This window comes from Panthera uncia, chromosome D4 (genome assembly GCF_023721935.1).
Source record: "Panthera uncia isolate 11264 chromosome D4, Puncia_PCG_1.0, whole genome shotgun sequence".
NCBI classification, from domain to species: domain Eukaryota; kingdom Metazoa; phylum Chordata; class Mammalia; order Carnivora; family Felidae; genus Panthera; species Panthera uncia.
Window position 1 is genome coordinate 68,814,565 of NC_064807.1, and position 11,062 is coordinate 68,825,626.

The following is an 11,062-nucleotide window of genomic DNA, read 5'->3' on the forward strand; positions in this document are numbered from 1 at the left end:
CACGTGGTCCTAAGGTAGTGGGTCTGGATGCTGAAAACGTTAGAATATCTGAGGTGGGGGGCGCCTGGGTGGCTCAGTCGGTTAAGCGTCCGACTTCGGCTCAGGTCATGATCTCGCGGTCCGTGAGTTCGAGCCCCGCGTTGGGCTCTGTGCTGACAGCTCAGAGCCTGGAGCCTGTTTCAGATTCTGTGTCTCCCTCTCTCTCTGACCCTCCCCCATTCATGCTCTGTCTCTCTCTATCTCAAAAATAAATAAACGTTAAAAAAAAAATTTTAAAAAGAATATCTGAGGGGGGCTACCAAAAATTGCCGCTGCTCAAACCCAGGTGGCCTAGACAGGCATCTGTAAACAAAAAAAAAAAGAGGGCGGTGAGAATTTAACAAAGAGAAGTGAAAGAAAATGCCACCAAAGGACACGTCCAAAGAGCAATACTAGCTTTATTCATGATGGCAAAAAATGAAAATAGGACATTGGGAAACCGTGGCTGGTTACTGGGAAGAGGCTGAAGGGAACTTTCTAGAATGTTGGCAATTTTTATCTTGATCTATGCTGTGTGTGGGGGGGTGTATCTCTGAAAATAAGTATATATATATATATATATATATATATATATATATACACACACACACATAAATAAGTCTTTAAGATATACTCTGAAGAGGGGTGCCTGAGTGGCTCAGTTGGTTAAGCATCCAACTTTTAATCTCAGCTCAGGTCTTGATCTCAGGCCTGAGTTCAGGCCCCGCGCTGGGTTCCGTACTGCACATGAAGCCTACTTAAAAAAATACACACACACACACACACACACACACACACACACACACACTTGCCACACCTGACCTGTTTTATGCCTTGATCAAAAAGACAAATATAGAATATCAATGCTCTGGCCCTAGTCCAGAGATTGTAATTTAATTAGATATTGTCCAAGTTCCATGATGATTCTCTTGTGCAGTCAGCGTTGGGAAGCACTGTCTTAGGCCAATGCCTATGGACAGGGCCAACCCAGCTGTGCGCCTAAGGCTCGAGGAGCAACGGGGGGCCCACAGCTCATGTTTGGGCCGCATCACCAGGGTCTGGCCACAGTGAGCGCTTGTTCTGAGTGTCCTTTGCACACACACACACCCTTTGGAGACTGGCGGTGGTCCGTGGCTGGTCAGGGGTCTTCCCATTGATTTTGTCAGCACGTGGTAGAGCTCAGCAGAGAGGAGCTTGGGTTTTGGGAGACGATCGCCCCTAGTCCTCAGGTTGTGAATGTAGCCACATGTGCCGTGGGCAGAACCTTAAAAGGAAAGCGAGTGTCTGGTTTTGGGGGAGAATCTGGCAAGTGGAATCTGAGACTGGCAGGGGGTGGAGATCCATGGCTGGGGCAGGAGTCTGGACAAGCTGTCTCCAGTCCCTCCCACCAGGAGAGCTCTGCGTTTCTTGTGAGCAGAGCTGCTCCTGCATCGGGACGGTATTCACTGACCTAGATCTCCTACTGATCCTGAGGGCCAGATCAGGCTTTCCTTAATAACATGTGGGGAGTGTGGGTTGGCAGAGGACGCGGTGTTTACCACCACCGTTCCCCTCCTTCTTCCATTTCTTGGCCAAGGCTGAGAGGTTGGCATGCTGCCAAGCCTTGGTTGTGATCCTGAGCTTGGGGAATTCGGGGGTGGATAAAAACAGCCAGGCTGGGGAAGGGTTAGGTATATCTGGATGAGAAGTCCTGGTTTAGAGCTAACATGGTTCATATTAATACAGTGCTTCTTTATCAGGAATGGTGTTGATCATAGAAGTTTTTCAAAATATGCACAGCCTGATTCCAGGCTCATTGGTTCTGTTTTTTAGAGTAACCAAGCACTGTATTATTTGGAAGAGATCTAGGTGGTGAACATCCCTGATTAAATAAGACCCCTGGCTTAGTGCTTTGTTTTAATTTGCTTTTATTTTCAGCATCTTCAGTATGAGTTATTGTCAGATCTAGTTGGTGGTAATGTCTTCCAATTGTACATTTTTGTACTAGCCTGCTGCCTTCTGGGGTTTTTTTTTTCTTTTTTTCTTTTTGGAGAACATAAAAGACTTTTATAATTAAAGTAGCTGGAAAAATAAAAACAAAGCAAAGCAAAACAAAACAAACCAAAAAGAAAACAACAACAACAACAAAAAACCCTCAGCCCGGTGGTAGATTCATCAATGAACAGACAACAGGAAGGGAGATAAAAGGGTTTGTAATTGTGGTTGTATTGTCTTTCTGGGTGGCAGTGAAGGGGGAAAACTTCATGGAACTGCCGCAAGCCCAGAGCCAAGAAATAAAATGAAAATGAAAAGTTTAGTCACTTGAATAGTGTTTCCAGGAAGCGAATCGTTCATTAGCTGTGGACGAAACATAATTGCAGCAGGAATTAAAAAAAAAAAAACCTTCAGGAATTTATGTGCAGAGAGAAAATGTTGACGGTGGGTCAGGTGGGTCTTTCTAAACAGCAAGGAAGTGACCTAAAGGAATATTAGTGCCAAGTAGGGATACCCAGTGCATCAGCGGCTGGGGAAGGGTTAGCTTTTAAGAAGCAGGATTTAGAAAGTCATGGGGTTCTCTCTGGCCTCCAGACAGGAGCACCAATCTCACCACCAGTAGTTTGAAGACAAAAACGTTTCAAGAGGATTTCCTAGCTATGATGATGCAGAAATAAACGAAGGGAAGGGATCAGACAGGAGAAGTTTCACATAGTGTTAAAAGATAAACTGAGGCATGGTAAACACTCAAAGAGTTTATTCGAGCCAAAGTCTATTCTGCTCAGGCAGCCCCCAACTGAAAGTGGTGAGGGGTGCTCCACCAGCAGAAGCTCAGGGAGAGACTTGGATACAGCAGCCAGGGAAGCAGAGTAAGGAATGATTGATTGGCTATAGCCCAACGCCTAGTTGGCTGTTTGCGGCTGGTTGTCCTTAGGTTTCAATTTTGTAACCTAGAGGCGTTACAGGCTTGGAGTTGGTTTGCTTAAGTTAGACCACCTTCTCTAGCAAAGGTGATGGCAACAAGTAGGTGCAGAAATGGCTCCTGTCCGTGTGCACAGGCCCCAGCTGGGCCGGCAAAGAGTAGATGAGACCCAGGCGCCCGGTCAAGAGAGGTAGACCTCTGATACATAGCGGGTGGGAGGGCTGGGGCTAGGGGATGGAGCTCCTTGTCTGCACGAGCCTGTGGGGGCCACCACCTGTCCACAAGAGGCCCACAGACCATGAGCTAGGTCAGTGTAGACAACCAAGGGAAGAGAGACTCAAAAGACACCACAACCTATCACATAAAGAGCCATCTGTGGGGCGCCTGGGAGGCGCAGTCGGTTAAGCGTCCAACTTCAGCCAGGTCACGATCTCGCGGTCCGTGAGTTCGAGTCCCACGTCAGGCTCTGCGCTGACAGCTCAGAGCCTGGAGCCTGCTTCAGATTCTGTGTCTCCCTCTCTCTCTGCCCCTCCCCCGTTCATGCTCTGTCTCTCTCTGTCCCAAAAATAAATTAAAAAACGTTGAAAAAAAAAAAAAAAAAGAGCCATCTGTGCTCTCTCTCTGCCTTCCACCCTGGTGCCAAAAGTCTGTACCCTCTGAATGGGGGAGGGCTGTGTGACAAGGGGACCATGCTCCTCCTCCCCCACCCCCCACCCCGATCCGCTGGCCTTAAAGGTATTTGCTTCCAGGCTGTGCTGGGGTGGGGAGGGAGGTCTGTGGGATCTGACTTGAGCCAGAGGCAAGAACTGGGATGGAAAGTTAGGGAATCCTGGCTGAGGTGGTATGCAGGGAGGCTGCCCCTAGCGGGGATGTGGGGATGTGCCCCTAGTGGGGATGGCAGAATTGCCAGCTAATGCCAAGGCCTCTTCCTGTCCCTGCTCTTGCCCACAGGGGCTATTGTGGCCTCATGTTGTAACTGGGACTGGTGTGGCTCAGAGAGTTCGGGAACTCAGCCAAGGTCATGTCTCCTGATGGCAGTGCTGAGACTGGAGCCCGAGGACTGAAGGCCATCACCAGCAGCCACGTGGTGGCAGGCTGGGCTGGGCTGGGGAGGGGAGGGGTCCTCGCTGTGGTGGGAAGGCTGGGAGGCCTGATGCAGGGCCGTCTGTTGTGAGCTGGGTGGTCCCTAGTTCATGAGAGCCTTCCTCTGCTAGCACTGCGGAGAGGAGGGGAAGAGGTTAGCTCCAGTCCTGCCCAGCACGGGAGAGAGAAAATCGGTTGTGGCTGGTATGACAGCCCAGACTAGCCGAGCTGGTGTGCCAGCCCATGGGCTAGTGGAAGTGTGAGTGTGACCGAGCAACAGAGGGATGGTTCTGGTCTAATGCTCTTGGCAGAAGCGGCCTTGTGGGAAGAGGAAGGATCCCAAACCGGCCCTGCCCTTTCCCTCTCTTCCTTCAAGCTCTTCCAGGGGAACACTAGATCCTCAGCTGCACCCCCAGCACGAGAACAACTCGGGCCCAGGGAAGGCCAGGCCTCGGGGACAAGGGTGCTCTGTCCGATCAGCCTTGGTGGTGGGCAGTCAGCTCAGACCTGAACTTGTGGACACTGACCTGGCCTGTTCTTGGCTGAAAAGGTTTCCCACTCAGGCATCGCCTCTTGGACTCTGGCCTTCTAACCCATGCTCAAGGAAAAGCAACTCCAGACTGAGGAATGTGGATCTAGAAAATGGGGATTTGTGGAAGGTTTGCAGTCAGGAGGGTGACCTGTGCCACGTCCAGCCTCTGAAGGTCTGTGACTCCCCACCACCCTGGCTCTCCTTCTGTCCCCAGTCAGGAACCTGCTCTGCGGTGTCCTTCAACTGCCCCCTCCTCCCTCTGCCCCCCCTCTTCTAAGGAAGGATTGGAAAAATCCTTAGAGATTTTTCAACCAAGGAAACTGTGCATTTTCAGGACTTATTCTGGACCCTGCCTTCCCTCGACACTCTGCACAGGTGAGCTCACCTTTGCTCATATTTCCGGTGCCTCCACATACTAGTGTCCCTTAAATTCATGTCCAGTCCAGAACTTTGGTCTCAATTATCCACCAGCCTATTTGATATCTTCATTTGTGTGCCTCACGAACATCCCCAACTCAGGACCCCTTGTTGTAATCTTCCTTCAGTAAATCCTAATGACTTTATCTCCAAAATATACGTCGGATGTATCCACTTTTTCCCCGTCTCTTCAGCTCCCACTCTTGCTTGAGCTGAGAGCATCTCTCCCACTGAACTTGTCCTGGCCGTTTCCGGCCATTGCCTTTTAATGTGACCCTCAACTCATTCTCCGTAGAACAACCCAAGTAATCTGGTTAAACTGCAGATTAAATCATTTTAGTCTCGTACGTAAATCTCTTAATGACTACTTATTGTATGCAGAATGAAATCTAATAATGTGCTATAATTGGCCCCTATCTACCTGTGTTAGCCATTAGTGCTATTCATCCATGCTTTCCATTTCTTCCCTCCTTCCAGGCACCTGGGATGACTGCATACCCTTGAAGTGAAGATAGGACTATGACACTTGCTTTGGACAACGAAACGTAAGCAAAAGTGACTTGAAAGCCAGTACATGACTGTGTACCTGGCTTTCTTCTCCTGCTACAGTGATGAGGGAACCCAGTATTGATATCGTAGGTGCCATGATGCTGAAGCAGCCTGAACTCTCGGCCATATATGCACGAGAGCTGCCCTGGGAAGTTTGCCCAAATCCACATGGACTTTTCATGAGTGAAAAAAAAAAATTCTGTTGTAAGATTTGACGGTTTGTTTCCGCAGCAAAACATAGCCTGTCTGACTGATACATTGTAGAAAGAGGGGTTACTTATGGGAATCCTCATTCATTCATTCATTTATAGAAAGCCCCAAGCAAGGGAGAGGCAGAGGGAAAGGGAGGGGGGGAGAGAGAGTCGCTTAAGCAAGTTCCACTCCCAGCATGGAGCCCCACACAGGGCTCAATCTCATAAGCAGTGAGATCATGACCTGAGCCCAAATCAAGAATTGGACGCTTAATTGAATGAGCCACCCAGGAGCCCCTGGGAATCCTCTTTATGACAAAAGTGAAGGACAAAGTTTTTTCAGAAAATTCCCTTATTTTTCATTGACTAAAAAAAATTTAACTGTGGCTCTTAAGAATTATTCACAAAAAAATGCAACAAACCCCCAAACTGCAGTGAATTTCTGGGTGATCCAATGAGCAGGCACATATGTATCTTTCACAGGTAATGACACAGCTAGTTAACAACTCTGGATGAAGATGGACAAGACAGGATCGCCACTGGGGAAAAAGAGGAAAATACAAATGAAACTTTACAGAGCGATTATCTGATATGAGGGAAAGGCACCTTCGGTGTGTTTAAATATCATTCCTAAAGTTAAACATTAACCAAGAAAGACTGACTTTCTTCTCATCACTCAAGTAACACCTGGTTCACTTTTTCTTGAGTTTAAAATACCCCAGGAAGGATCTGAGTTCTTCAAATTCGGCTGAAGAGGAAGGAGTTTGTGGGGACTACATATTTTCCAATAGGAACATTTCTTTGTCTCCTGCTCAGGCTCCAACTACTATATATCTTCAATCACTGGCAGTGTTTAATAAGAACTTAATTAGGAGACAGAGAGTGGGGGGGGGATGAGAAGACAGACAAATGGGAAGAAAGGAAGGAAGGGAGGAAGGATAGAAGGAAGGAAGAGAGGAAAAGAAAGGTAAGGAAAGGGAGGGAGGGAGGGAAGAATAGAGGGAGAGAGGCAAGGAAATAAACCAATGGTTGGTCTGGAATGTGCAGTCTCAGTGAGAGGTGAGAGATGGCCTAAACACCCTTAACACACAAAACAGTAGGTTTGTTGGTTTGTTTGTTTAACCCACAGTGACCATACTTTGAGAGTCTTAGCTGAAATGGTGTGGTCACTCCCAATGAATGCAGTGACTTCTAAGTGAGCTGGCCTCCGGGCACAGTGAACAGAAAAACGCAATTCTCAGTGCTCATCTTCTCCAGATCATGTGAGAAATCATCAGAAGATACTGAAAACAAGACTGCCCACGCCCGTTGACTCCAGGGCACTGCTAAGGCATTCCATTGGCTAGGGCGCCTGTGTTATGTTTGCAAATTCCCTTTTCTAGGGACAGAGGAGGTGTCTTACTGGGCCTCCCCAAATAATGGGCATCTAGGGCTCCATAGCAAGGTCTTTGTATATAAGCAGAATAAGGCCACATCGCATCGATTAGACAACGCTCTTTCATCCTGGACTGTGTGCAATCTGGTCTAGGCAATCTCTTCTTTTTTGAAGGGCAAGACTGTGTGTCCACCATGAAGTTCAGAATCCTTGCAACTGAGTTAGTCTAGCTCTTGTGCACAGCTAGAGGCCCTAGCTGTGGCTCTGCCTCCCGTGTTCTTTGATGAGGTCATCCATAGTTTCAAAGTTGAGACATTTGGCTGAGTAGAAAGCCTCAGGCTGGTCCATATAAGCCCAGGTTCCTGGCAGCTTGAGAGATCCTGGGAGTTTTCCTCTGGGGAAATGGATAGTGAGCTGGTTTTTCAGACCTGTGTGGGTTCTTTATGGAAGGAGGGCACTGAATGCCGATATTTAAGCCAGATCCCGCTGCCTTTGTTTGGACATTGTCCTCCTGACATTCATGCCGGGCTGTTTCTAGAATGCTGGTCCCTTGCTGAGTCATCTGATTGTTTTCAAACGAGCCCGGGTCTCCTTCCTGAGAGAGCCTTTGCTCGGACCCCATGAGCTTGCCCTTGTGTTTCACTTGAAGACCGGTTTCCTGATGGAAGGTCTGGACCCAGTGGTGCATCTCTAGGTGCTTGTGCCATGGAGATTCGGGGACCTGAAGACAGCCTCTGTCAGCCTCCTCCAGCATCACCTCTGCTTCAGGATCTGCCTCCTCCAGGGACAGGGAACACCTTCTCTCCTTGTTAATCCAAACAGCACTGACCATGGACTCTGCAGGAGCAGACGCGTACCCTCCTGACAAAGCAAGGCACAAGCAGGGTCACCACCAGAATGTACCTGGGCAGCTCGCCTTTGAGGGGTCTCAGAGCTTTCAAGCTGAAGGAATATGATCCCAAAACGTCAAGGAAGCCAGGCGGCCAGTACATTGCATACGTGGGACACACACATACGTGGGTCCCACATGACCCCACTTACGTATGTTCACACATGTGCATTCCCTCCCATGCCCACACATTCACACCCACACAAGCTCTCTAACACACGCTCAGGCACAATTATTCATTCATTCCACAAATATTGATCGCACACTCGTTATATGCCAGGGATTATTTATCCTAGGTTCTGAGAATACGGCAGTAAAGATTGAGACAAAATCCGCATCTTCATGGATGGGTTCTAGTGGGGTGGAATATGTTATATATTCTATACAGATATCATATTATATAATTTAATAATTTATACAGAAAGTATTCTATAGTCATCCTAGCAAGCGACTATATTATAATAAAATCGCAGGTGGTAACCAATGCTATGAAGAAAAATCTCAAGCAGAACTGAGTTTAATGACAGACTCCAGGACTTAACTGCGATGAGCTGGGGAACTAGCATGTCAAGCTGACAGAATTGGTTGGTACAGGTTCACACTCACCGGCCGGGGGAAAAGGTTACTCTTACAGGGTTTTCTGTTCCGGGATTCAACTAACAGGTTTCCCACCCAAGGTAGAGGATGCTCCTTTTGGACGACTGGCCCTTCCCCTTCTCCCCTCCCACAGACACAGTTCTGAGAACACATCAGCAGCTCCCACTGCTTCCCTGAACTGGCTGCAGGGGTGAGGATCCAGACTGATGTCCCTCTTCTTTCTTGGGGATGTATATTTACCACCTTGTGGCACGTGATAGTGTATTGTCAACCCTTGGTGGCAGAGAAGGTGGTGGGGATGACTGGAAGGCACGTTCCCAGGACAGCAGGTCTGTGACCAGCCCGGGGTTCCCTCTGAATTGTCCGTGAAGCTCTCTTGAGTATTCGGGCATGTGTCGCAGCAACAAGGCCCCGTACAGGACAAAGTGAGTGTTCGGGCACGTGTTCTGCAGGGGTGGGGAGCTGGTGTCGGAGGTCTCAAGGCAGCAGGAAGCCCTGAGCTCCAGTTCTGGGAATCTGAGAAAACAGGACTGGTGTGGCCATCTCTGCCAACAGTGGTGAGACTGGACATCTGTTCCCATTTGAGGACCGCACGGTTTTTCTCAGCACGAAAACCTTCACAAATAGTCAAAATGTTATGTACCTATTTGAGAACAGAGGAGGAGGGGACGTGACGGGAGAAGCCAGGAACTAGTGTCCTCTCCGCTATGTTAAGGTGAACAGGCAGGTCTTGGTGGCAGAGAGGAGCCTCCTTAGCTGTCCATCACAGCCCGTGGTCCACAGAGACCGAGGAAAAGGACTAAAGTGGGAGGTACACCTGGACACTGACCCCAAAACAGATCCCACAGAGTGGCTGACCTGGCCTGGGAATCAGGAGTCTTTCCTGACAAAGCAGTGCCTGGCCAGCCCATCTGTGGTTAAGCTACCCGGTCCTAAGTGATCACATGATGCTAGGGGAGAAGGGCACTGAGTTACAGAGCCTAGGAGAAAGAACCAAAGCGGGGGGTTGGGGCAGGGGACGGTGAGTTCAATGGGGCAGGTCGAGTTCAAGTTATCTTTGGGACACGCCAGTTATGGGGATTCGTTGTGAGTCTGAATCACGGGTGTGTTAAGCATGGTACTTTCATTTGCTAGTAGTTGAATTTAATAAATGTTTGCTGAATGACTGAATGAATAAACACCTTTGAGGATGGGCTAGGGCTTTAGGAACCTTTCAGTGTATGCCCTGCAGAGATGAAGGGCTATTTGACTCTGCCATTTCGGTTCAGACAGAACCCACTGGCTGGCAATAGCCCAAAGGAGAAACGGGTGCCTTCAGCTCGGTGGTGAACCCCCCCCCCCCCCCCCCCCCCGCCAGGAACAGCATTAGCCTTTCCACCTCCCTTGACCCAGTCACTCCTCTGTTAGAGGGAAGGGCTGGGATTGAGCCTTGTGCCGCAAACTTTCTCCAGGAATAAAATCTGAGTTCCCAGAGGGAAGAGACTTTTCTCCTTGAGGCTTCTGTATCTCCTGCTTCCTTGGCTGCTGTTTGAGACTATGATGAGCAAGCTCCATGAGCCAGGGTGCCTCCTGAGTCCCTAAGCCCTGTGCTGCCTCTGGCCCTCGCCCGGCCTCCTGGGAATGCCACGTCTGCTCTCTCCAGAGCCAGTTTCTCTGGTTTGCAGGACGTGAGACCCAGCCAGGAAGAGCTACCGGCTCCCCACTGGCCCAGCAGGGGCACCAACCGCCGCCCTCCCCACACCCGTCCACCAGGCAGAACAGTCCTACAAGGTGAGAACATAAGAGCAGAGGCCGGGTACAGCGGGCAGCCGGCCAGCTGCCTGGCTGAGGCCGCTGGGTCAGTTGGCAGGGGAACTGAGCCAAGCAGAGCCGCCCTGAACCGGCCTCCCGGCTCTGGCTCTGCCTCTGCTGGCATCCCTGCTCTTCCCCACCAGGAGGGCTCCCGTAGCCCCCGCCTCCCCTGCCTGCAGCCCAGCCACCCATCAGGCCCACTCCCTCCACGTTTGCCCCAGCACCTGCCCAGCCCTACCTTTCGGGAGCACCACCAGGTGGGCCTGGGCCCTCTGCTGCCGACGCAAGCCTTCGTACTGGGCTCTCAGGAGCTGGATGCTGAGCCGGGGCCCTTTCCCAGGGGCCTGAGTCCCCGAGCCCTCAGCCATGAAGCAAGACCCCAGCCACCACAAATGGGGCAGGGCAGGGCATGGGCAGGGCAACCCCTTCATCCAGATCCGGGAGAAAAGCAAACAGTGGTGGGTGGGGCGTGGGAGGGGAGAGAAGGAGAGGCGGAGGGTGGGAGGGTAGTGAGAAGAGCAGGTGGAAAGGTAAGGGAGGAGGGGAAGAGGAGAGGGAGGGAAAGGTAAGGGAAATGGGGGACAGTGGAGGGGAAGGCAGGGCCAAGTGGAAGGTGGGGAAGGAGTAAAGCTCAGGCAAGGGGAAAAGAGGGGTGAGAGGGAGGTGGGGGAGGGGAAGGCGGGAGAGGGGAAGGTAAGAGGAAAAGGAAGAGTCAGGGGGGAGA

At 50.3% G+C, this 11,062-nt stretch overlaps 1 protein-coding gene across 1 annotated transcript; it reads right to left on the reverse strand.

The window, feature by feature from the left end:
- Positions 1 to 6,565: 6,565 nt before the first annotated feature.
- On the reverse strand, positions 6,566 to 10,846 carry CD4H9orf152 (chromosome D4 C9orf152 homolog). The gene is made up of 2 exons (XM_049636834.1): positions 10,577 to 10,846; positions 6,566 to 7,922 (listed from the first exon to the last, which is right to left on the reverse strand). The coding sequence occupies exons 1-2, from the start codon at positions 10,767 to 10,769 to the stop codon at positions 7,396 to 7,398; spliced, it is 720 nt and encodes a 239-aa protein (XP_049492791.1). The 5' UTR covers positions 10,770 to 10,846; the 3' UTR covers positions 6,566 to 7,395.
- Positions 10,847 to 11,062: the final 216 nt, after the last annotated feature.